Source organism: Pezoporus occidentalis, unplaced genomic scaffold (genome assembly GCF_034315485.1).
Source record: "Pezoporus occidentalis ecotype Australia unplaced genomic scaffold, CSIRO_AGI_Poc_V1 ctg56, whole genome shotgun sequence".
Classification (NCBI taxonomy): domain Eukaryota; kingdom Metazoa; phylum Chordata; class Aves; order Psittaciformes; family Psittacidae; genus Pezoporus; species Pezoporus occidentalis.
In genome coordinates, this window is record NW_026915899.1 from 2,134,266 (window position 1) to 2,160,855 (window position 26,590).

At 40.9% G+C, this 26,590-nt stretch overlaps 2 protein-coding genes across 3 annotated transcripts; both read left to right on the plus strand.

Moving 5' to 3' along the window:
- The first annotated feature begins 775 nt into the window (after positions 1 to 775).
- On the plus strand, positions 776 to 10,136 carry GTSE1 (G2 and S-phase expressed 1). The gene is made up of 11 exons (XM_062638339.1): positions 776 to 919; positions 1,649 to 1,712; positions 1,793 to 2,393; positions 2,877 to 3,047; positions 3,981 to 4,119; positions 4,939 to 5,301; positions 5,488 to 5,560; positions 5,931 to 6,179; positions 7,353 to 7,533; positions 8,623 to 8,763; positions 9,745 to 10,136. The coding sequence occupies exons 1-11, from the start codon at positions 841 to 843 to the stop codon at positions 9,826 to 9,828; spliced, it is 2,145 nt and encodes a 714-aa protein (XP_062494323.1). The 5' UTR covers positions 776 to 840; the 3' UTR covers positions 9,829 to 10,136.
- Positions 10,137 to 12,397: 2,261 nt separating this feature from the next.
- Positions 12,398 to 25,026, plus strand: TRMU (tRNA mitochondrial 2-thiouridylase). Of its 2 annotated transcripts, none has more exons than XM_062638340.1 (11): positions 12,398 to 12,518; positions 12,912 to 13,077; positions 15,253 to 15,359; positions 15,919 to 16,041; positions 17,920 to 18,092; positions 19,046 to 19,099; positions 19,641 to 19,707; positions 20,511 to 20,611; positions 21,655 to 21,799; positions 22,024 to 22,106; positions 23,238 to 25,026. In XM_062638340.1, the coding sequence occupies exons 1-11, from the start codon at positions 12,434 to 12,436 to the stop codon at positions 23,382 to 23,384; spliced, it is 1,251 nt and encodes a 416-aa protein (XP_062494324.1). In that variant the 5' UTR covers positions 12,398 to 12,433; the 3' UTR covers positions 23,385 to 25,026. The 2 variants fall into 2 exon arrangements, with proteins under 2 accessions (XP_062494324.1, XP_062494325.1); XM_062638341.1 differs by lacking the exon at positions 12,398 to 12,518 and adding an exon at positions 12,683 to 12,786.
- The last annotated feature ends 1,564 nt before the right edge of the window (positions 25,027 to 26,590 follow it).

The window sequence follows — 26,590 nt, forward strand, 5'->3', positions numbered from 1 at the left end:
GTTCAAACGTGCCAATGAGAGGTCGCGGAGTGCGTCACGTGAGTGGAGGGCGATTTTAAACGTCCGGTCGCCGCCGCTGCGCTGTTCGGTGCGTGGCCGCCCTAAGGAGGTGAGTAGAGCGGCGGAGGTCCTCGGTCACCCCAGCCGCCTCCTCGGTGACCAGGAAGCCGGGGGGTGGTGGCTGGGGCGACCGAGGGCTCCCGCCGGTAGCGGCGGCCGCCACAGCTAGAGGTGTAAGCGTTGTGGTCGGGGGTGCGGCGGAGGGCGGTGTGTGAGCAGCTCCGCGCACACAGGGCAGCTTCTCCTTTTTGAGGGTGTCCGGGCTAACCTCTTGGCCAAGCCTGAGCAGGTTAAGGTGTTAAGGCAGGGACGAGGCTACCTTTGCTTACAGGAATGTCGTATGTGGTGCGTTTCTGGGCACAAACGAAAGGTACTGTCTGCAGCACAGCATGTGTTTCATCTGTGGAGCCGAGTCTCGGTTACCCTAGCCTAGGATTAGTGCCGTAAAAAGGGGTTTTAGCCTGTGGTGGTAGCAGCCTTCTGCTGCTCACTGCAGCTGTATTCATGTAAAGAGTCCAGCTGTTGAATGCAGAATTTTCATTAAGGAATTTCATAAATTCTAGGCATCACTCACTGCTGTGTTTGAATGCTTTTTCAGAGATAAAGCATTCCTCTGTTTATGTTAAAGCATAAAACATGTTGGTGTCCTTAAACATAACATGTAAGAGTCTTCAAAAGGAATGTTTGCCTCCATGATAATTTGGCAGTATCATAAAATTCTGCGACCTTATTGGTTTTCTTAAACCTACTATATAGGTAATTCTGTGTTTCCCAGGCACTATGGAGGAAGCAAAAGAAAAGGCAGCATCTTGCTCAAGTTATGTGATTGAGGAAAAAACGGATATTTGCATGAGTAATGGTAAGTGGAGGACAAGTTGGGATATTTTCTACCTACTGTATCCCTTATTAAAAGCTAAGCCAGTTCAGATCTGCAGACCTCCTGTATCTGCTTCATGTCTTGTTCTGTGTACTCATGTCCTTGGATGGGCTGCTGTTGCTGATGTCAGACCTCCAACCAGCCCCAAGAGTTTGTGAGGGAGCACTGGTGCTAGAGCATGTGCAGTGGCAACATGTTATCAACTACTCTTCTATATATCTAATCTGAGCTCCTCCCCTTTCCTTATCTGTTTGCTGCTGATTCAATTATTAATTCACTAACTAATAATGTTAGCTAACAGTAAAATGAATCTTTCCCACTGGCTTCTTTTACTGTCCTGTGGTGGTTTGAACTGCAAAAGGTTTGATTGGTAGGACAACTGTATTTTGCAGCTCTAGATTATATGTGTTCTTACTTTTCTTGACTGGAGGCTGTTAATACCCTTCCCCACAGCCAGATTTCATATTCCTGTTATGGATCCTTAGAAATCGGCATTGAGATCTTTCATGATATTTGGGCATCTATCACAACTATGATCATATTCACAGTTTACCTTTAATTTTTGTCCTAAAATATGCCTTTATTATTTTAATTATTTGAACCTGGTAGCTAAAACTTCCTTTGCCATCTGACATCAGCTTCACCAAATTGTCAAAGCATAATGCAATCATTTTTATTGAAATCCCTTCTGTGATAAAGTTCTTGTTACAGTTTCAGACTTTCCTCTTCTGACTGATGAACAGTTTGATTTTGACCTTTCGCTGTCTCCAGCAAGGTAAGGGAAGATTCTGCAGGTAAATATACCTTTAAAATTGACACACGGTATGTGCTGGGCTGACTTATTTTTCTTTGCAGTGGAAGTGAAGATGAAGTTTTTATGGGACCTTTGGGACACAAAGAAAAATGTATTTCTGTCAATATTGAAGCACAAAATGCTGAAAAAGAGAGTGCATCTGTTTGTGATGATAAACTCATGTGGAGCCCACTTACAGGAGAGAAATTCGTGAAAATCTTCAAAGAAGCTCGTCTCTTAGCGCTGCAGATAGAGACTGGAAGCAAGAATGAACAGACTAAAATAAAACAACCTGAAGAATTGGAAAACAAGATTACAGAAACATTTGTGGAGGACTCAAAGGCAAAATTAAAAATGCTGAGGAACCAAAATATAGAGGCGAGTCCCAGGGCTGTTAAAAGAGAGACATACTGTGTGTGGGAAAGCCCAGCATGTCAGCTGCCACCTTGTTTCCAGAAGGAATCAAATAAACTTTTGTCAGATGCTGAAACACATGTTCGAACAAGCCCTGTTAAAGTTCTTTTATCTCCTACAAAAATTGCCAGTTCACCTCTGACACAAACACAGAAAACTAAGGAAGGAAACATGAAGGCAACTGGCAAACTGCCAATGGCACAACCTTCATCTACTCTTGGAAAAAGCCATTTGTTGACTACTGAAGAGGTAAAGATAGATTCTGAGCAACAATATTTTCGTTAAACATAGCCTTTATGTGTTAGGAATGTTTGAACTATCTACAAGCTTTATTTTTAAAGGTGAATTTTAATCCAGTGTTTCTTTACTTCATAAGATCCTTAGGCAGGAAACATTAATATATACAAAAAAGTCAGGGCAAGATACTATGGTGTAGTATCCAACTAGTTTATATATTATGACATTATACAGCATCTGCAGGCACATTTGTGTTCCACTGTATTCTGGTTTTGTGAATACTATTATTCCTGGTTTCTGTTTAAATATTGGGGTCTTTGCTGGTAAAATTACTGCGCTGTCCTTGGTGACTTAATGTCACTAAGGACTTGACTGGGTTCAAAACCTTCACTAACTCTTGTTTTAGTTTCTTAACAAGATCAATTTGTGTCAAAAGCTTTATAGTGGTTTCTAGACACATCAGTAGCTTTTAAAATGTTTCATTGAAATTTGCAGCCCAAACTAGGAAAACATCCAAATATTTCTACAAAAGGAGACTTGAACAGCATGGGATCGCCTGAAGATCTAATTTCTGATAAATCTAGTGCTTATTCAGAGGTCTTTGAGTCTTCCTTGAGTGGCGGTTCCTCAGCACAAGATAAAAAAGCCCTTCCTGCACCAAGTAAGGTAATGGCAAGCATTCTTAATGTGAAAATATTTTTGTGATGTTCTGATAAGAAGAAAAAAATGAATACAGTTTGCTTTCTAATTTAAAGCTATATTGTCATGTGTATAATCGCTTTAAAGCAGTCTCTGTTCTGTAAATGCTGTTCTTGAATGTGTATTCTAAGGTTATAACACAACATATTCAAGAGCAGCTATATATATGTTGGATTTACTGTGTTTCAGCCTGTGCCCATTGTCTCTGGTCCTGTCACTGGGCACCACTGGACACTGTCTTTTCAGATATTTGTATATGTTGATGAGATCCTTCTTGAGCCTTCTCTAGGCTCAACAGTCCCAGATCTCTAAACCTTCACTCAGATGAGAGATGCTCCAGTCCCTAAATTATCTTAGTGGCCCTTTGCTGAACTCTCTCCAGTAGCTCCAAATCACTCCCATGCTGGGGAGCTTTGAACTGGACACAGATCCTGAGGTGTGGCCTTCCCAGTGGTGATCAGAAGGGAAAGATGACCTCTCTCCACCTGCTGGCAGCACTCCTAATGCAGCACAAGATACTGTTACCATTCTTTGCTGCAACTGTGTGTTGCTGGCTCATGTTCAGCTTGTCCACCAGCGCTCTCAGAGCCTTTCCTATAAAGCTGGCTGGTGCCCAGCATATACTAGTGCCTGGATTACTCATTTTATTCTGTAGGTCCATACTCAAGTTTGTGGCAGGAATAGAAACAGCAAGCCTCCCTCCTTGATCTCATGTTCTAGTTCTGTATAATAACCCAATATAATGAACTGTTTCTGAGAAAGTTCACTTTAAAAACTGTAATCTGAGGAAGGATCTTCTCTAAAATTTACACAAAGTGGTAAAACCAAGAAAAAGCACAGTAAAATAATGTGTTAAATAATTCTTATTTGGTTTTGAATAAATTCTATTCTTTGATTCAGCCTGGCTTAAAGAAGGTAACACATCTGAAACTTCCTGGTGTTGGTGTCCCAAGAAAGACTACATCATCTTTGTCATCATTTTCCAGCATAAACTTGAGTCTGAATTCAAGTTTACCCATTTCTCCCATAGGAAAAAATGGTAATCACTTACACATTTGTGCCACAAATCAATTTTGAAATAGCTAAGCATGTCTTGGATTTTGGGTTTGGGTATGTTTTAGTGGTGTCCAGTATATACAAGCAGTAAGTGTTTGGAATGGAGAATAAAATTTTGTAGCCCAGTAAATCCCTGTGGACTAAAGAGTAATCTTGGGCTTATATTGTTTGTAAAGTACTGACAGATGTAAGCACCACAGTTCTTGTAGGATCTATCAAGATAATCAAGTTACTGCAAGTTTTTAATTTGTAATTTGTTTCTGGATGGATAATAGTGTATAAGTCAGTAAAAGTTAAAGCTTAAGAAGAATAATTTTACATGATGGAAGTGTCTAGTCGAGACTCATCCTATTAATGAAAGCAACCAGCTAGACTAAAAGAATCATACAGAAAACTAAGAAAAGCATTTGTGGGGGAGTTCAGCCCATGGTGTTGATCAGTGTAACTTGAACTATTACCTTCTTGAATGCCTGCTTAAGGCAACATAGCCAACTATGCTGTGAGGAAATGTTGAAAATGGAACTTGAATCTGCAAGCTGTTTTGGCAGTTCTTGAAGAATATTCTTCGACTTGATTGCAGTAATTTGGAATTTGGTGAGGAGACCTTCTAAGACAAGATTGGTGGAGGATTCAGGGAGTAAGTTTTCAGTAGCTGTATGTGTTCTTAAAGCTGAGTTGTTTACAATATTTAAGTTTATATTTAAATTAGTTTGTTTTTTTTCCTTTTGTGAGCATATTCTGCTTAGTCAAAAACTTAGCAATAAGCAACAATTCAGAAGTATAACTTAACTTTCTGTTTCAGGAAAACCAAGCATGTCTTCAAAAGTTAGTGTGAGTGGCTCTAAGCTTTCATCTAGTACAAACAGGTCAGCCTTTGTCAGACCTACCAAAGCGTCATCTCTGCAGGCTGCCAATGCTGAGGCATCCAGGAGCCAAGTAAGATCAGTTAGTACTCCCAAAATATCTAGTGCTGTAAGCTTAGGTAAATCTTCAGCTTCTGCAACATCATCCGAGGTTGTAGGCAGTGGAATTCAGAGGCTGAGCTCTGCTCCCAGTCTGCATAATAAAGAGGGAAGTGCAACAAAAGGAAGCCTGTGTCCGAAGCCCAAGGCTAGAGCTTTGTCAGTTCCTACAAGTCAAGCTAAGGCTCCAGTGAAGACTGGAGGTAAGCACATACTTTGCAAGAACTGTCTTCTAGCTTGCCTGTTAAAAGCAAATGTTACCTTGAATGGTTGTTGTTTGTTTCATTGCACTTCTGTCCACCTCTTGGAAAGAATTAGTATTTTAACTGAAAGGTATCTGTTATTTAAAAAATAATATGGATAACAACTAATAAAAGTTTTCTCTTTAGACACACCATCAAACAGATCAGCACCAAAGGCAGGACCATCTATTGGTTTACCATTTTGTGGCACATTTGGAAGGTAAGGCTGAACTGAAAACTGAATGTACTGGTTTTAGAATGCAACCTGGCTGGGTGCTACAGCAATCTTTAAAAGTTTTAACTTTACTGTGTAGTCCCTTTGGGCCCTCCAGGTTAGCTGTGTTAATGCCTATTAGAACTGATTAAAGAAAGAAAACCAACTCACAACAACAAAACCAGACACACTTCACTGTCCCTCCCTTTTCTCTTCCCCTCCCCCCCCCCCCGCCGCATCACTATGCTGTGATTCTCACTTTATGATAATTACTGTCCCTTACTGACCAAAGGGAAACTGAATCCTATTGTTTAGTAGAATAGCTTGGATAAAACAGTTCCTAGAAGCTTTTGGCTAATGCATGTTCCTTTTTCAGTGCCATGGCAGTGAGCACTCCTGTGAAAGCTTCTGAAGATGGGCTCTTTCAGAACACTTGTTTCTCTGAGAGGTCTGTCTCCATGACTCCTGCCAGTGTGAAACGGTCTGGTTTACCTACACCTCTTCGTCGTATCTCAGGCTTTCCAGCAGCGACTCCTAGATCTGCACCAAGAATGGCATTTTCTTCACGTGCCGCATCTGTTTGCCAAAATTTCAGCTTTTCTACCAAAAAGACTCTTAGAGCTGGGTAAGACAAACCTCCATATATGAAATGTGTTGTAGGGAAACTGCCTCTAAATGAATTTTAATAATGACTTTCAGGTTTCAAGGACCTCTGCAAAATGCTAGAATAGATCATAGGTTCTGTATAGGCCTAATTTATCTTTATATCTTGTGACTAGTGAAATACTGTAGTATGTAACATTAAAGAATTATAATCTCTAATAGGAAGTTATTTTTATTTCTTGAGCTAGCAGGCAGCTTAAGACTTGTATCTGTCTGAGAACAGATTTGGTGTTGGTGTTTTTCCTGTTGCCTTTTGATGAAGGGAAGCATCTGGGTTAAATCATCTATTACTCTTAACTTCGCTTTATACTGCTGCCAGTGCTTCTGTAAAATCACATTTTATTAACGTGTCAGTAAAAAAAAAAAGCCAAGGATTTAGTTGATAACTACATTTTCTGAGCAGGTTTACCTGTGTTTCATCTGAAAGAATTGCTTGCAGAATGGGTGAATCCTATGCTACTGTTAATTTTTTTTTTTCTGTAAAAATGTCATCTTCATATTATCGGCCCAACATGATCTCACAAGTGGCATATATATGTATGCAGGCTTGCTTCATGGTCAGTGGAGATGAACAATATTAAAGCAGGAATGATTCATGGCTAGAAAGCTACTGCTATGTGTCATGTTACTTAGGCTAAATGTCCAAAATAGGCTTTTCTCTCAAGGAAGCAATTACTTTCTCTACAATGACTTTATCATACTAATGGGATTACAACCCCAGGTCCTCCAGTTTATGTCAGTACTTCCTCTCAGCAGGGACTGAAGTGGGTTGCTCAGTGATAATGCAGTATCAATACTCATTTGCTAGCTGTTTCTTCAAAGCCTAAGAAACCCACCCCAAAATCCTGTGTATGAAGCTTAGGCTGCATATATATGTCAATTTAAGATTAATTTTTTCATAAATATGAAGTAATTAGCTTTTTTTTTAACATGGGTAGGCTATACATTTATTGCAGCATGAAATATCTTGTATTTTGCAGGTAACTAGCATACTTTTGGATGAAAATATGGGAAGCCTTGGTCATTTAAACTTGGTAAAAAAAAAAAGTTAAGGGCATTGGCTTGTCTATCTAGGAGTTCATGCTGATTAAAGAATGAAGTTACTGCTAATGCCCTTTAATGCTCTTTCCTCTAGTTCTAAACAGACAAAAGAGAGTAAGACACAGATATCTTCTTCAGAAGATGATACATCTCCTCCACCTGTGTTACCTCTTGCACTTAACTTCTCACCAGAAAAAAATGCTACAGAAGTAGTAGAAAACAAATTAAAGGAAGCTGAAGTACAAAATCAATTGGCTGAAGAGAAAAAAGCTGAGGTAAGAAATGATACATTTTTCTACAGTACTAAGCAAACTGCTTGAAAAGAAATTATTTAAAGATGACAGATTAGGGAAAACCAGTACACATGAAGTTAAAATGGATTAACTCTAATTGTTAATTTAGTGCACCCTCTAGTGCTTATATTTAGCACTGAACATCAGTGTTTCTACCAAGATTGTTCTGCTAAGGAAGCTGAATGGTCAACTACTTGTAGTTTGATATTAAATTTCCACTTCTGGATAAGTACTATGAAATCACTGTGGATTTGATTAGAAAAGCAGAGTCACAAGGCAGTTCCTATTGCAGCCATAAAGTAGCTACATTCTAGCACCTAACAGAAGTGCAAATCTGCATACAATGAATGAGGATTAAACCCCAAAGCCCATGTAGCAGTAAACGCTGTAGTAAACTTGGTTAAGGGTCACTTATTTAGTTGAGGAAACACTTTTTCCCTTTTCCCAAGAATCTACTGGCTTCGTGTTGAAAGCTGCTACTCCACAGGCACTAAGGAGAAAGGACTGAACTGGTAGTGCTGAAATAGTAACCTGTCATAGTGGCTACTGATTTACAAATACTCAGTTACAGAATAATCTGTAGATTAATTGATATAACTGCATTGGTATTTTCCTTGTTGACTTACTTGATGTCACAAAGTATCTGTTACAGAACTATTTAGCGCATGTATAGAGTAGTTAAACTGGACAAAAAGCATGACTAAAGTTTGGAGGTATATGGAACAGGTTATATGGCTAAATAAGATTGCACAATAATTGCAGTCAAGTAATTTAAATGACTTCAGAGTTATTACTTTTCTATTTTAACTTACCTGCTTTTAAGTGAAAAATTGTTTCATGCCCCAAGGAGCTCTTTTGCTTTGTCTCGCTGCATTTTCCTTATTCTTGATGCCAGCCTATGGCAGAGCAGGAGCTGAGATTTTACACTGCATGCAAATAATCCTGCATGAAAAATACTCAACCTGTACGTTAAGCCTCTCTTTTGATTATTATGGCTGCATAAATTGCCTAAGTCCTTATGAAAGAAGCATGAAGAACAGAGGGGAAAATCTGAACTTTTTTTTTTTTAAGGCCATACTGGTAGATATTGGAGTAGACACATCTCTCCCACACATCTTGGAATGTGAAAATAGACCTCTGATTGACCTTTCCAATACTCCTGAAGTGAGTAAGATTACTCCTCTAAAGCCCATGTTCCCAGGGCAGGTGAAGGTAAGTTACATTTAAGTCTTCTGGTGCAAATATGCTAGCAGAAAAATGTCAAATGGCTTGCATGTATTTTGTCTGCAGAGCAGCTCCACAGTACTTGTAAGGATTATTTAACATGAGCTCATATGTTCAGTATGATACTACACACAAGGGGTCTTCAGTAAACAGAACGTAATATTTAAAATTGGTGTGCTCTGAAGAAGCTCAGTGAGCAATATGCAAATAGGAAAAGGAGGAGGATGGAGAAAGAACTTGATGCTTAAAGCAGTTGTCAAAGAATAAAACTGCTTTGGAGCAGGAAGTGAATGCTTTCTTCAGCACAGCAGGCATGCTGACTTGTTTTCCTTTTCTTGTGTATTTCCAGTTCTTAAGAGCAGCTGCTCATTTTCAGCAAAAAAAGCAGGGCTGTCTCTCCTCTTTAACTCCTCCCCAAATCCCCTCCTTAGTTGAAAGGTGTGCATTAGAACTTTCAGTAAATTTGACAGATGTTTCTGGGCAAATGTTTTTTTGTACACTAGTGGCTTGAACCTTTAGTAGATGCCTTTAGACATTGTCAGATAAATGGTTCAAACTTTGAGGATGTAGCCTTTGGTGATGTTAGATGTAGCTGGGATCAACTTACTATCAGGTCCTTCAAAGCATCTCAAAAGAGGATTACAGAAGTGACTTCTGGAGGCATGCTCAGAAGTGCTCTGCCCTGCCTGGGTGACTGTGTCACTCCAATATGCACAGTTGTGAAACTCAGAAAAGCCTTTTAGGCTCTTAGTGAGTATGGGCAAATAACCACCTTGTGAGAAGCTTGTGCTTGTCTAAGAATGAGCTAGATGTTTAAAAACCTGAACCACCTTTGTGTGGTGCTCATTTTCTGGGTGCTGATGGGAATCTTGAACAAGAAAAAAAAGTCCTTGAAGACTTGTTAGATATTATTGCTGCTAGTTATACACAACAGCTGACTACAGTAGCTAAATAGTTATTTATTTTCAGCTAATTGATTTGAGTTCACCTCTTATCACTCTGAGTCCTGATGTGAACAAAGAAAACCTGGATTCTCCGCTACTCAAGTTCTGAACTTGAGCCGAAATGAAGAATTCTTGGCATCTGTGACCTTTACAGTATTTAGGAATTAATCTTTGATCATACATGATTTTTTTTGAAGATGGCTATAGATAATGTGGTAAACTGTGTTAACACACTAGAATTCAAGCAGTCCTGATGCAGTCTGTCTCAGTAATGGTTCTGCTCATGGATGTGGTGCAATGAATGTGTTTAAACTGTTGCTCTAAGGCAAAAAAGAGATTTTTTTTACTGGAAGACTTTCTTTTTATTTCCTATGTGCAATGAAGATTTAATTTAAAATAAATGATTTGTTTACCAAATTATTGTACAAAATGGCAATGTTTTATTACCGGCCTTGGTTAGACAATTTTAATGTTTCACTAACAAATGTTGAGATGTAGGTAAAGGTAGTGGATTTGGGGTGGGTTTTCATACAGAAGTGTAGCAAGTTTAGAAATGTATGTTTTACTGTTGAATGCGAGTGGAATACACTACCAGCAGCAGCTGAGTTTGTGATTCAAAGGAGAAAGCAACAGCTTGCATATTTCTAAACCAAAGCGGAGATATATAAACACTTAAATAAAAACCCCACAACTTTTTAGTGATATATTTGTGATTTCTTTTAAAGAGGAGCTAAGTAGGTTTCTGCCTTATACTTTAAGGACTTGTCAATTTGATAGGTGGACCACTTGGTGGATAAAGTACTGGCTGGTTGGCTGCATGCAAAGAGTTGTGGTCAATGGCTCATTCTCTGGCTGGAGACCAGTAACGAGTGGTGTCCCTCAGGGATTGGTGTTGGGACCGGTCTTGTTCAACATCTTTGTTGCTGACATGGACAGTGGGATTGAGTGCGCCCTCAGCAAGTTTGCCGATGACACCAAGCTGTGTGGTTCGGTTGATACGCTGGAGGGAAGGAATGCCATCCAGAGGGACCTTGACACGCTTGTGAGGTGGGCTGATGCCAACCTTATGAAGTTTAACCGTGCCAAGTGCAAGGTCCTACACCTGGGTCGGAGCAATCCTGGGCAGGGAAGAGATTCAGAGCAGCCCTGCGGAGAAGGACTTGGGGGTGTTGGTTGATGAGAAACTGAACATGAGCTGGCTTCAGTGTGCACTCACAGTACAGAAAGCCAACTGTATCCTGGGCTGCATCAAAAGGAGCATGACCAGCAGGTCGAAGGTGATCCTGCCCCTCTACTCTGCTCTCGTGTGACCTCACTTGGAGTATTGAGGACACCAGAACTGCACACAACATAAAAAGGACATGGAACTGTTGGAACAAGTCCAGAGGAGGACCATGAGGATGATCAGGGGACTGGAGCACCTCCTGTATGAAGACAGGCTGAGGAAGTTGGGGCTGTTCAGGCTGGAGAAGAGAAGGCTGCGTGGAGACCTCATAGCAGCCTTCCAGTATCTGAATGGGGCCTATAGGGATGCGGGGGAGGGATTCATCATTAGGGACTGTAGTGACAGGACAAGGGGTGATGGATTAAAACTTAACCAGGGGAAGTTTAGATTGGATATAAGGAGGAAATTCTTTCCTGTTAGGGTGGTGAGGCACTGGAATGGGTTGCCCAGGGAAGTTGTGAATGCTCCATCCCTGGTGGTGTTCAAGGCCAGGTTGGACAGAGCCTTGGGTGACATGGTTTAGTGTGAGGTGTCCCTGCCCGTGGAAGGGGGGGTTGGAACTCGATGATCTTAAGGTCCCTTCCAACCCTAACTATTCCATGATTCTATGACTTGCAGGAGAGCCAGGTGTTCTATGCCCCTTGAAACTTCCATTTTGTGAATGTATGCTGTTGCAGGCAGATCTAAATCCTGGGTTAGAGCATGACTACTTCCAAACAAGCATCAATCCTCTACCAGTAGAAACTATTTGGGTGGGGGTTGACCATGGCTACCTGAATACTTCTGGTGTTGACCACCTCTATTGACTAGCCTGTTCACTGGAATTCAGGCACCGTGTTGATAGCTCTATGTGTCTTCAACTAAAAGCCAAATTCCAGCCTTCAAACTGCAAGTCAGTTGCTCTCAGGTTCAGGGATGTTGAGGTAGGGTTAGGGCAGGATGTGCAGGAGGCTGCACCGCTCTGCAGTAGCAGCGGAGTCAGCTGGATTAGCCCTTGGCTTACCAAGTTTTAACAAACACAAAGCAATGGAGACAGTTACTGTCTTCGGGTCTTCCTTTGTGCAATTCCATCTGCTGAGTTGTTCATACATAGCCGGCGGGCGCCTGCATGAAGTGTGTGTTTGAGGGCTCTGGTTGTCCTGAAGTGAGGAGGGTCGTGGGGCAGCAAGCTCTTCGCGTTTCTCCGTTGGGCTTGATCTGACAACGCGTTATCCCCTCCTGCGGGCAGAGCCGGGCTGGCCGCTAGCGAAGGGGAGAACAAACACCGCGAGTGCGTCCCGGGTCGCGCCTCGCCTCCGTACGCGAAGGGGTGATGCTGCACTAAGGCGGCTGCGCTGCTCGCGGCGCTGCTGCCTGCACTCCTGCCCGGCGCCGGAACCCCCGAGGGCCGCCCCGTTTACCCCGAGCGCCGTTGGCCGCCGCGCCCGCCGGAAGCGAAGGGTGGCCGGGGCGGAAGCGGCGGTGCCGCGGCCGCTGCGGGACCGGGGCGATGCTGGCGGGTTCGCGCCGCGTGGCCTGCGCCGTGTCCGGCGGGGTGGACAGCGCCGTGGCCGCGCTGCTGCTGCGCCGCCGAGGTGCGTGACGGGTGGCGGGGCCCGGCGCTGCGCTCCGGCGGGACCGCCCGGCACCCGTCGGGCCGTGTCCAGGCGGCGCTCCCCGCCCTCGGCCGCCTCCTCCGGCGGGTGGGACACCCGGCCTCGGAGCGGCTGGAGCGAGCGGGGAAGGAGGGGATGGGGACACTCGGAGGTCTGAGATACCGCCGTGTTCGGCTGACTTCATGCTGGCTGTTAGCTACAGGACTAAAAATAGCCATGCGGTATCCGAACAGTAACGCTTAGCAGGGTATTCGTTTGACACAGCACTACTCGCGCCTTCTGAAGAAAGTAGATACTCAAGGCTTAACTCGGGTTTTGGTTCCAGGCAGTTGGAATTACATTTTTAAAGTCATTCTTGCCTTCATTTCATAGGCTACCAGGTGACAGGCGTCTTTATGAAAAACTGGGACCCGCTGGATGAGCAAGGAGCTTGCTCCGTTGACAGGGATTGTGAAGATGCTTACCGCGTTTGTCAGAAGCTGGATATTCCTTTCCATCAGGTTTCCTACGTGAAAGAATACTGGAATGAAGTATTCAGGTACAAACACGTTTAAAATGGGTGTTCTTTCCCTGTATTGGTGTAGTACTGTGTTACTGTGGGGAGGCAGGGTGGACAGGTACGTACGGGTCGGTGACAGTTTACTGCAGTTACTGTGAGTGCTAAGAGAAACTACTGAAGCCTGTTAACACAGGCATTATTTTTGCTCTCATTTGTATTCAAGATCAGAATTTCTGTCTTGGTCTTAATATGTTTGTTATTCTTGAAATTAATAGGAGGCTTTTTTCTAGTTGTTATAAGTGTGTAGCAATTACTTTGTTCCAGCTTATTTCAGCTGCTGCCCACAACTGGCCCAACTTTACTGCAGCTTCATAAGAAAATAGCAAATGGGGTGCTGTTGTCTGTGTGTAGTTCATGTGGTGCATTTTACATTAGCAGGTACTGAATCCAGTTTACTAGAAAGTGATCATGAACTAGCCTTGCTTCTTTAAGCTTATAATAGATTTGAAACTGCTCTCTGAAGAGGGTGTTTGGATATTCTGTGGATTTGTTCCACTTTAAGGAGAGAAAGTTCTACTTAGGAAAAGCCAAGTTTTTCTTGGAGGCAGGAGAAGGGAAGTTTATCCTTTATGCACACAACATAGGTGCACAAAAGTTGTTCACTGACCTTCATTGCCCCCCCCCCTTTAAGTAGTGCTGTTGTTAACCTTGTCTCAGAAGAAACCTAGTCATGCTACTTCATGTTGAAGTGAGATCGAGTTAAGCACTGAACTTCTGCACGGTCAGTGAGGGAAAGAGCCCTGTTCTGGGAAAGTTAACGCCATGCTTCCCCTCTGGTGTGAGAGTGTATGAATGATACCAAAGCTCCTGAGGGGTGTCTGTAAATGACAGTGACTCAAAGATCATAGAAGATCAGCTTTTCTTTTGCTTCTCATCATTTATTAGTACAGTGTTCCCAAAGTGTCTGTGGCAGGTTACTTGGTTTGTTTGGAATCCTGTTTTTGTTACAGTCATCACTGACCTGGGATTTACTTTCCTCTGGATCTCTCTTTAGAGGATTATTCATCAGAAACACCTTTTATCAAGAGAACTATCCCAGGTCTTGTCTTGCCTGTGGTTTGTGCACAACCTGTTTCAAATCCTTACATCAGAGGGAGATTCAGCAGACATCGTTCACTGCCTTTCCTCCAGTTCTGTACTTTACTTGAAGTTCTGAACTGATGTGAGTCTGTCTTTATGCTGAATCTTTTCTAAGGCTTCCAGCGTACTGCTGCAGTAATTACAAAGAAGAATTGTGTTATCCTATGAGTACAGTGCTGAGTCAGCAAGGGGAGGCAGGTCTGGGTAGAGATTTAATTCTTAGTACGAACTGTTGAATTCAGAACTGTTAAAAAGGAGCTAGCCAAAATTAAAGTTATGTTGCTTTATTTTCTGTTTATGAATGTAATGAATAACATGGTGAAGAAGAAGCGACTGGTTCTGTTTCAGCTGTTGAAAAGTAAAACCAAATAATAGGGTTGCTGGTGTACTTTTAAATCCAGCCTGTGCCCACTCAGTTCCTCTTGACTTCAGTTACTACTGAAGACAAGCTAAATAATGCAGTGATCAGACCTTTTGGTATCTCAGTGCAGTACTGCATGCTGGTTTACTTTCTCTAGTTATTATATTAATGTTTTCAAGCAAATTATGCTAAGCACTTTAATTATGTGTCAGTGTAAAAATACAACATGACTGAGAAACTACTTGAATTTCTTGAAGGAAATAAAAAAGAAAGGGAAAAAATCCTATATAAAATTGAGTCCCATGACTGTTTATGGTGGTGTTATTGCAGATTAAGTTACTGAGACACAGTAACCCCTGGTGTGTGCTCTACTGCACTGTCACTTAGAAAAATGAAGCAGGGTGGTTTAATTCTGGGGAAACAAGTAGGGTGTGTGCTGAGGGCAGCCATGTCTCCCCCAAGGGAGCATTAATTTAATAAAACATGTTTACAAGACTGTGAGTGATCATTTGACCATGTCCTCAGTGCACTTTGGTGAAAATCTTCCAAGCATTGTGTTTTACAGGTTAACATCCAATGGATATTTTATTTCTAACATAACATGCTCAGTATGCCTAGGTCTTGAGTTCTCATGTTTAAACAGATCTTTCAGTCTCAGATAGTATTATGCTGTGTTAATAATGTCAATATATATTTGAATCTTTATTTTACAGTGACCTCTTAAAAGAGTATGAATTGGGAAGGACTCCTAATCCTGATATTGTGTGTAACAAGCACATCAAATTCAACTACTTTCTTCATTATGCTATGGATAACCTTGGTAAGGCATTTTCAAGTGTGTCAGTACAGAGTGTGTGCTGTGGAAACACTTAAAGGATACAAACTCTTGAAAGCTTGAAATGGTGGGGGAAAACCTGAGTTCATATGAATGCCTAATTCACCTGTCTCTGTGGCAGTATTCCAGTATTTGCGAAGTTTTTTGTTAATAAGTTTGCTTTTAGAATCATAGAACAGTTCAGCTTGGAAAGGACCTTTGAATGTCATCTAGTCCAGCCCCTCTGCTGTGGGCAGGGACACCTTCCACTGGAGCAGGTTGCTTGTAAATTGGAGCAGATTTACTTTGGAGACATACATTGACCTGACCATTAAGTTTTACATTCTTAGGTGGTCCTTCAAGTACAAAAGCACAAGTGCTGGCATGCTCATGAATAGTTTACATTGTTTGAATAGCAGGAGTATGATTATTGTCAGTATAACACTTCTCTATAGGTTTTGTTCATCACTGCTTTCTGCTTTTCTTACTGGATGTTTATAATCCTGTTTTAAACTGAATTTCAAGTATGTGCATTGATGTTTTGTTTTGGTTATTTTATTGATAGGAGCAGATGCAATTGCTACTGGGCATTATGCTAGGACCTCACTAGAGGATGAGGAGGTGTTTCAACAGAAACATACGAAAAGACCACAAAGGCTTTTCAGAAACCGTTTTGAAGTTAGAAATAGTAAGTGGATGCTTCATTTCTTCTTTCATCCTAGGTATGAAACAGAATTTTGAGCTCTTGTTTGGTGTCACAGTATCAGGGAAGTTTGTTACCTTACACACAATGATTACTATTAAAACCCCAGCCTTTATAGAAGGTTGATAGTGCAAAACAGAATATTTACATTACTGAAAATTACCCTGACTAGTCAAGTATTACATTTTCTATTTTAAGAGTTCTAATCCAGGTTCAGAGGGAAGAATAAGCATTTCAGTAATGAACTTTCTGGAGGAGTTGTAATGTGGGTTAAGGAGACAGGGGAATCTTCTGTTCCCCCAGAGAAGTATTTCAAGAAATCTTTATCTAGTATTTTCATGACTTATGTAAAATTTTCTTTTTTTTAATGTTTCATCTATTTTAGAGAATGTATTATTTTGCTATTCAGTATAGATAGAACTCATCATGGGGATATGCTTAAGTGGAATTTTAGAATCAAGGCTTTGAAACATTAACATTAAAATTAATAACATATACTTTTATAAAATAATTGGACTGTATGTTATTTTACTGGAAAAAATCAGGTTCTTACTCAGTAATTCACCCCTTCTGCCTCATTTCTCTGTTCTCCTATAGAAGTTTGGTTTTCCTAGGTATATCAAGGCTCTGCCTGCACTGCAGTTGTAAAGTGCAAGTGCAGCATGTGCAGACATTTTTAAGGCTACTATTCTCAGGTCAGCAAAGGTGCTAGTAGCAGTAATGCAGGTTTTTCTCTTTAATAGTCTGCCTGTGGCTGTATATATTCAGAGGCTGATCTCAGCACCACAGTGGTTCTCCTGTTATCGGTACAAAAGCCAGCCTGATGGGTGTTGTTTTGGGTATGTCTCTGCATGGCACTAGCAGAGATTGGATGGCAGTGTAGAGAGTTCTCAAATAGCTCTGCAGTAGGCCATAATGCAGTAAAATAACTCAGATGAAACTGGTGTATATGGTGAGAAGCATGTTATACCCAAAGGGAAAGAAACTTGCAAGCACCCGGTATGCAAAGCTGCCACAGAGATGTTTTTGTGTTGTAGTGTCCCCTTTTTTGATTTGGACTTAAAGGGGCTTTTTTTCTTCTTTGCTTTAATTTTATTTCTGGAAAGTTGGGCACAGCAGAACAAATGGTCTGTACTTGTGGCAGACTGTGATTCACTGAGTTGTAGGATTTTGTGATGTTCTAAACAGTTTTACTGCCCTTTACTGAGATTTTGTATTATTAGTTGTGACTGAACTATTGGCCTGTAGTTAATGCTTGAGTCAAGAAGTAGAGTTTGCACAACAGTAAAGTTATTAGGTCTTAAAAGAGAGTGGACAGACCATGACTGAAAAACTATATCAATTTTATTTTCTTTGGGCAATTGGGAGACTTTGTTTTTAACCAAGAAGTCAAACTTGCCTCTCTGAGCACTGGGAATAACTGCTTATCGTTCAAATCACTGATCGATAGCGCTGTAATTTCAGGGCAAAATTAGATGTCTTTTTGAAGAACGGTATACTCTAAAATACTCAAATCTTCGTGTCTCTTTCACATGAAATGGTTGGTTTTGTTTTTCATATTGTTGATGTCATTGCCAATGACACATGCAGTATTATGATAGATAAGACAGTGTAAGACTTCATAAGATTCTGCACTCTACAAAGTCAGAATCTTTCTGGATCTTACTAGTAGTGAGAAAGTGCCCAAACATTTTCAGTTAGATTTTGGAAATTAAAAAAAGCAAACCTGTGAACAGAAGAATACTTTCTTTAACCTGTATTTGGAAATAAACTGTTGATTATCAAACAAAATAGTAAAGGAAGTTGAACTATTAAAGGGAATCCCCTTTAATGTTGAGGTGCTCTGTATTCTGTACTTTGCAGCTGTGAAACTCCTGCAAGGGGCCGATCTCTTTAAGGACCAGACCTTCTTTCTAAGTCAGATCTCGCAGGATGCTTTGAAGAAAACCATTTTCCCTTTGGGGGATTTAACAAAAAGTTTTGTCAAGAAGATAGCAGCGGAACACGGGCTTCATCATGTGCTAAAGAAAAAAGAGGCATGGTAACACTTAAACTCTTTTGATTTGTATTTCCTTCTAAAGTAGACTTTCCTGAACTATTTGAACCTTAAAACTGTGACAGCTTGTCTGTTTCTGAGCACTGTAATAGGACAGGTTGGGAAGCAGTTTTATAGCTGTCTACTTGCTTAAAAGAACGTTGATGAGCTTGTGGTTAGTTGTGTGTTTAGCTTGCAGATTATTTGTCTGCCATTATATCTCAGAAGAACCAAGATGAAGGTGAATGTGTTAGGATGCTGTGAGCCTTAAGGAAAGTATTGTCTATCACAGCAGGTGAGAAGCTTTTGGTCTGTATTTTCTGTAGCTGTTAAAGGCTGTCTCACTATAATTGTTTTTCAGTATGTCTTTATGAAACTAGATGATGCTGTTTTCCACAGTTACTCTTTAAAAAACAAACAAAAAGTTCTGTTCTCTAAGAACTAACACTTGATGAGTTGATCCCAAAAAAATGTAATGCAGGCACCAATTGTATTGCTGATGCTGTCTTTGTCACTTTTAATACTCATATTCCTCCACTGTAAATGGGTGCCTGAAGAATGTAGGCAGTAACCGAAAAGGAAAGGCTGTTTTTGAAAGGTGTTTTCAAGAGATATATCTTTACTGTATAACTTGTGTTATTTTGTTTTTTAATCTGCAAGAGCCTTCTGTTTTTAATATGTACACAGTATAGTTACCAAGGTTAATGTATTTATTTGTTGAACATATGTTCTGTTTCCCATTATTTCTCTTTTGTGCTTATGGCTCTTACTGATACTGTACAAAATTAGTTTACCTCTTCTGGAGCAGGTGTTGTGGTTTGGTTTATTTTATGAGATGCCTAGCATAGTTTGGCTACATGGGGAGGGAGTTCTGTTTTGGACAGATCATTAATAGACAGTATTTCAGATGTTTTTCTTTGCTGTTATGGATTCAATACCACATTTCCTTTTCAGAGTATGGGAGTATGTTTCATTGGTGAAAGAAACTTTGAAAATTTCCTTCTCGAGGTGAGCAATGTTAAATCTATGCCAATCTTTGCTCTGTTCTGGTTTTCAGTAATAATTTATAACACTGTCTACAGAAACATCTCCAACAGCTTTTGGCCCACACTAAGTTACAATGTCCGGTGTCCTTTTGCATCCCAAGCCTACCCAGAAGCAAATGCCAAGACCCTGTAGGAAGTACCTTTCACCTCCATCCCTGAACAGTCAGTCACTTTCTGTAGCAAAAGGAGTGTGTGAACTTGTAGTGCTGTGCTTGTGAGGCTCTGTGTTTGTGAGTGGTTGAGATGTGAGAGAGACAGATGGCTGAATCCTGCTGTCCCCTGCCATGAGTAAGGATGAGGGGTGGGGTGAAGCCCAGAGTTACTGCTGATAGGGGCTGCCCTACCTTTTGTGTCTAAAGCAGAATCAGGAAAGAGCTGCTTGGGTAGAGTTTGCTGCTTGAAAAGTTAGTTTCCAGCTTCAAGAGAATGTAGTGACAGAACCTAAAATACACTGACGGGGTTTTTTTGGGCCATGTTGTGACTTCTCTCTTCCTATTTGGTAGTATTTAGAACCTCAACCAGGTAACTTTGTTTCCATTGAAGATAAGAAGGTGATGGGAAAACACAAAGGTAATTGGCTAACCCACCTTAATAACTGCTTTTAGATAAATGGAACAGTGCTGCTTATATTTTGAGGGACAAATTTTGTGAATTTCCAAACCAGTTTTTCCCAGTTTGAGAACTCTAATAATTGGGAAAACCTACTTCATTCAATAGTAGAGCCTTAAATTGCAACTGATTTTGACTGTGTTCCATGTTGCAAGAAAGTAATTGATAATTACAGGGTGACTCTGTTGATACTAAGTGGTGGTTAATTTAATCCCAAGAGACCATTGTTCATTTAATTATTTCAGAATGACTGTGCTTCGGTTCCAGAATCTTTAGTACCTGAACTTTGCAGAACAAATACACCATTCACCTCAGTGGTGCATAGCAGGGCATCGCCAAACATGGGCAGCTTATGTTTTCCTTTTTTCTGTGTGTCCTTCCTTTGCTCTCCTCAGTTCTGACAGAACTGAGTTCCTCTCCCAAATAGTTTATGGGAGTAGAATGTTCTTCTAGCAGGTAAAAGTAAGGGAAACTGGTAAGACTAAGTAGTAATAAAACAACAAATTGAAGCTGAAATGTTTGTCTTTTATAAACCCTAAGAATAGCACAATAGAGTTTGAAACAGATGAGTTTGAAACCATGTGCTTCAGGTACATCTTTGAAGTAGATGCTAGTTCAGCTTGTAATTGGCAGACTTCTCTAAGACAGCTTGGTTTGTTATTGTTCGTTTAGTGGTAAAGTTTTGGGGAAAGGATTTTAACATATTTTTCTGAAGGTAAAAGATGAAAAATTGCTTCCAGCATTACGTTTTTGTGTTTCTTTAGGTTGGTTCCTCTACACCATAGGCCAGAGGGCTAGACTAGCAGGCCTGAGGGATGCTTGGTTCGTTGTAGACAAAGATGTCAGCACTGGAGATGTCTTTGTGGTGAGTTAATTCATACTGGTATTGCAGATGACTAATGCAAGCATTTTATGACTCCTGCTGTATGGAATGTGATTCTAACCTGGACAGAGTTCTTGGCTTTCTTGGGGGAAACAAGAACTAACTAGTGTAGCATCAGCAGCTTTGAAACATCTTGTCCAAAGTGGCTTTTCTTGAGTAGAAAATTGGTTTAGATTTTGGCATAGAACTTTTCCAGATAAAGGGCTGAAAAGATACTGGAAAGAATCAGCCAATCTACTGAGCTCTCATTTTCCACTCTAAAACAGTTTATTGTAGTTATTGTGACACAGTGTATACAGTGTGTATTATCTTGGTTTGCTATGTATTGCTACTTTCTTTTTCTAGTAAAAGAAATAGTAGCCAGTAATACAGTTTAATCATTTTGAAAACTGAGGCAGAATACATATAATACTGCAAATAATTGTTGAGTTAATGACTAATCATATGAAACAACTGAGAGTTCTGCAGCTTGCAAGCATTATTAGTGTTTCTTGATGTTCATGCAGTTGTAGTTGTTACTTAGTACTGAGGTGGTTATAATGAGGTGATCTGCTACTTGTTGATATGCCTGGGGGAAAAAAATTATAATCAAAAGAGAGTTGAGAGGGAAAAGGCAGGACCACTAAGAAATCTTATTTATGCCCTGCTGTAAGGTTGTGCTTGTGCAGTGCCCTTGTTGGGGAGGTGTTGAGTTGGGAAATTAGAGAAGAGGAGAGGTAGCATCTTGTTGAAATGGGATGAAGAGGGCAGTACATGTCTGAACACTGTCAGAAATATGATTGAAGGAAAAAGAATACAAGAAGCAACATGACTGACATGTAGAAAACTGGCTTTTCAGGCTTGCTTTAGCCTATTCTTTAAATTAAAGGCTTCCACCTGGAAGCTGATTAAGTGCTAATAAATGCTTGCTTTCTTCCTCGTTTTGCCTTCATTTTGATATGGCTTGATGATTCTTCTATATTTCAAGCATTACAAGTTATGTGCTCTCTGTCAGAAACATCAGCATTAAATAAATATATTTTAAGGCACCATCAAGAGATCACCCTGCTCTGTACAGAGACCTGCTGCGGACAAACCGAGTGCACTGGATAGCAGAGGAACCTCCCGCATTGCTCGTTAGAGAGAAGATGATGGACTGTCATCTCAGGTTTCGGCACCAGATGGCACTGGGTAATCAAACCTTGGTGTTTTGGGGTTGTTTGTTTTGCTTAGTTTGTGCAACTGTGATCATGTGTTCAGTGTTGTTTTGCAGAAGTAGTTGAAATGTTTTGGCTTGCCTTTCTAGAGTGTCTTCATAAAACAGCTCTGTGTATAATATCTTGAATTACATCTGTTTAACTTTTAATGTGAACATAAGGATTAACTGGCAGGTATTTGGCCATTTTCTGCTCTAGTGCAGTGTGTGCTGACTCTAAACCAAGATGGAAGTGTGTGGGTGACACTAGTGAAGCCAGCAAGAGCTATCACACCTGGGCAGGTAAGTTATTAAAAGTGATTTTCTTTCCTATTTTGTGTGTTTTGGCATATCTGGCTAATAAAAATAGTAGATGGAGCAAATTAATATATTTTCATGAGAGCAGTTAGCTCTATTTTGGCTATTCATCAGCTATTTTGAAGGAGGTTATCTCTAGTATTAAATGCTCTGTTGTTATCCATATAATCTGAGAAACTGGTTTACAAGTTTAGAAATAGATGAAAACATCTCTGGTAAGAATTGTATATGCAGAAATGAAATCTGTTGTGTTCAAGTAATAGATTTAAAAAGGCATTAGTTCTATAATTGGCTGCTTAATACGGTTTTAGGGTTCAAATTTGATTAGTGAGGATCTGTGTCCAGTGAATTTCATTGTCCCAGGGCAGTACTGAGAAGAGGTACTGTGTAGTGATGCTTTCTAACACTGCTAATACCAGGATACTCCCATAACACTGTAAACCAGTAGTTCTCAAGCATTTTCTGCGTGCCCTCTCCTAGCATATGTTCTATCCTCCCTCTCCCACCCCAGAACTTGGGAGCCTGTGGGATGCATCAGGAGGCAAATTGAGAACATTTTTTAATGGAGAGAGGGATATACTTGAGAGAGGCGAGCTGTGAGCTGAGCTGAGAAGACTCAGCCAGGGCTGATGACAGGCAGAGGAAGCCCCTGACTGCCAGGAGCTGCTGAGCCAGTAATTGGGCTCTTTACTGCAAGGTAATGAGACAAAGCCAGGAGGTTTGTGCTCCTTCTCTCCTGCAAAAACCTCCTGAGCACATCAGGGAGCCCCAGTCACTTCCTTCTAGTAGTCCTTGGTCCGCTTCCTGTTTGGGAAGTGCCACTGTAGCCCGTGGAAGGTCAGGTGAAAATGCAGATGGTGTTACATACATCATCCCCTTAGGGAAAGGAAGCTTTCCAGCACAATCCATTCCACCTCAGTAGTTGAAGAGTTTTGAGATAATCCTGTAGAAGTTCATGATGGAATTTCCACCAGCATGTTTATGTTTACAGTTGTGTAAGCCTACAATCCTTACTGCCATCAAATACACTCGCTGCCCAGCAGGTGTTGCACAGCCTAAAGTTGTTCACCATGCCATTTGCAGCTGCTGAAAAGGCTTTTCCTGTTTTTCTCCTAGTTTGCAGTGTTCTACAAGGGTGACGAGTGCTTGGGCAGTGGGAAGATCGTAAGGATGGGCCCATCCGTGTACACCATGCAGCAGGGCAAAAACCGAGAAGAAGGTCCAAAGAAGGAAGAGATTGATAAGATAGAACCAGCAACCTAACACGTGCGTTTGTTTATTGAAGGACTTTGGAGGATTTGCTGCCTGGGCATAATAAAACCAATAATAAGCACACTTTTTTGTTGATCTGTATGTTCTTAAGGCCAGTTGACCATCAGGTCCCAGCTCTTGACTTTTAACACTGAACAGGCTTAAAACTAAAGCCAGTTTGGTACAATTTTACTGGTCTGAATGGTGATATTTGTATTAACATGTATCAAGGGATCTCTTAAAGTTGTTCTATAATGGTAGTTACGCATACAAGAATTTTAATATAAAAATTATTTCTGAAATCGTAAATCTATCTTTTAAAGTGTATATGAAATAGTTTTTTCTATGACTTGAAGATACGTGTCCCTAGGTGAAGTATGTGTGTTGTTTTACAGTAATGTATGTTGAATTCTGCCAAAGGAACAAATGACATTTGAGCATTTTGAATGAAGTCCAAGCAACAGGAGCTTTTTCACTTTATATAGTTTTTTAAGAAATGGCTCGGATTCTTCGCTGTGTTAAGTGATGGTTTCAGAGGTTTACCTGATCCAGAATTACAAATGAAGGGGCTTAAAACCAGTCTTGATTGTTGAATTCTTTTCATACAACTGACTGATTTTATGTAGCTGATGAGGGCTCTTTGGTTTGTGTTCTGGAGAAGAGAATGCATTGTGGTGCTTCAGAAAGATACAAACTCATATGCGTTTCCTCATTATGTAGCTAACTTCATGTAGACCCATTAATAATTACATGTGGCCATGTGTCAATATGGCATGGTACTAGGAAGAAATTAATACCCCTGTCCAAATTATCTTGTTATCTATATTATTATTCAAGTACCTTATTATTAGTAAGATTTGGGTGCATAACGAGGGCACCCTAAGCTTATAATGAAGCTTTATTACAGCAAGTCAACAGAAATGCATTCCTGTCTTTCAACATGGTAGTAGGAGGTCACTGCCCCTAAAGCACAGTGGCGCAGGAGCAGGACTTTACAGAGGAGTGTGGAATTTTGAGACTTGCATCCAGTTTGGGTGGTAGAAAAGCTGTACCATGAATAGATCTTTTCAGAGATCTGAAGGCTTGAGTTACATGGACGTCTGGTGTCTTAGTATCTTCTAGGAATTCCTTTTATTTCCTCTGGTAAGAAAAGTAAAAGGCAATCTCTTCTTAGAAGTGTGCAAGTAAAAGGCAGAGAAGATACTCTTCAGTGTCTGCCTGCTAGTCTGGCAAAGTTAAACACACAGTTCAGTGAGCCCTATGGAAAAAACCCCAAACCCTGGACTGTTAAATCTTTATGTACGTGTTTGACGTTGCAGTAGATCTGATTGAGAGGGCAGAAAAGGCATCCTTTCTCACTGGTGCCAAAATTAGTTCAATTTAGAAGTGTGTCTCTAAATGTCTCTCCGTACACAGATTAACTGTAATGACCATTCATGCTTCATGTCATCTCCTGATTTGTGTTAGGTTAGTTGTGTTATGGGTCCTGGTCACGACTTTTATGTGGTTTTCCAAATGTTTTCAGTATCTTTTCTGAACCTTTTGTCTTTGCAAAATGTAGAGTTAATTCCTAAGGAGTTAATGCTCCACATCGCCCTCATCTGAGTTTTCCAGTAAATGTCCCAATTAAAATCTTCACAAATGTTTTGTGTTATACTAGTGTGGTTTTTATTATTACTTATGTTCAGCCTGGAGAAGAGAAGCTGTGTGGAGACCTCATAGCAGCCTTCCAGTATCTGAAGGGGGCCTATAGGGATGCTGGGGAGGGACTCTTCATTAGGAACTATCGTGATAGGACAACTTAAACAGAGGAAGTTTAGATTGGATATAAGGAAGAAGTTCTTTCCTGTTAGGGTGGTGAGGCATTGGAATGGGTTGCCCAGGGAAGTTGTGAATGCTCCAACCCTGGCAGTGTTCAAGGCCAGGTTGGACAGAGCCTTGGGTGGCATGGTTTAGTGTGAGGTGTCCCTGCCCATGGCAGGGGGGGTTGGAACTGGATGATCTTAAGGTCCTTTCAAACCCTAACTATTCTGTGATTCTGTGATCTGTAGTACTTGTTTCCACTGTTCTGGTTTGGTTTTAAACCCACTTGCTCTTAGACATCTTTTAAACCTGCTCCAAAAAAGTTTTCTAGGCAAGAAAGCTGCTTGATAAATTTGAGTAGACTTTGCTTTCAGAACAATAAAAATAATCCCTCAAAATTTTGTACAAATCTGCTATTATTTTTCCCAAGAAAACGCTCATCCTGCCCCATGGGTTTAGAAGTTACTTGTGGTTTCCTGGGTGTGAGCATTACTGCAGTGATGGGTGGAGCTGCTGGGTGGTTTCAGCTCCTTTCACCACCTGGGTATAGTGCTGCTGGCCATGAGCACAGGGAGAAAGCACCGAACTCCAGGGGATGGCTCATTCAGCAGAGATGTGTTTACCTGTGGCTTGAAAGCATTTCCTTAACCTGTGAAAAGGGCTTTTTTAACCCTTCCTCAGCTTTTTAAAGACTTTTTTATTCCTTGGATAAGGCACTGGGACAATTTTGCTGTTGGTTTCCTGGTACAGTGCTGGTCGCATCTCAAGCCCAGGGGTCTCAGGGTGCTCGCTTGGCTAAGGCACTGTCAGTGCACGAGTTGTAAGTGCTTTTAGCATTGTTATGGTGAATTTAGGAGTTCTGGCAATGAGATTCCAGCTTTGCTGAGGGGAAGTTTAGTCAATGCTGCTTGTAGTGTAACTGGAGTGGAGCATGAGTGTGCTACAGCTCCTGTAGGATGGAACATTTTCAACAAACACTGTGCTTCCCTCTTTTTTTCTCTTTAAGCATCCTTGATTGGATACAGCAGCAATCCAGGATGGCTAATGCAGAGAATTCATAAACTAATGTTGCTCTTCAGTGGAAACCTCTGTAGCAATCGTCTCAATTCACTTCTGAGGCTCAGGGACTTTGATTTTGTCATCAAAGCAGAGCCTCATGGTTCTACTGAATAAAATTCATCTGAGGAAGAGGTGAGTGCGGTCAGTGTTTGCTTAGTAGAATCTCCTTGTCTGAGAGGGATGGAGGCTTTTTCTTGGCTTTAGTACGGGTCAGCCTCTTGCCATGATGATGGGCAAATTTGACATGCAATTGCTGCTATTGCTCCCAGTGAAGCTCACTGTCCTGCTGGGAGCTAGGAATTAGTAGGCATTTGTGTAATTGAAATTGCACATAACTTCTTGCATGGGATGTTTTA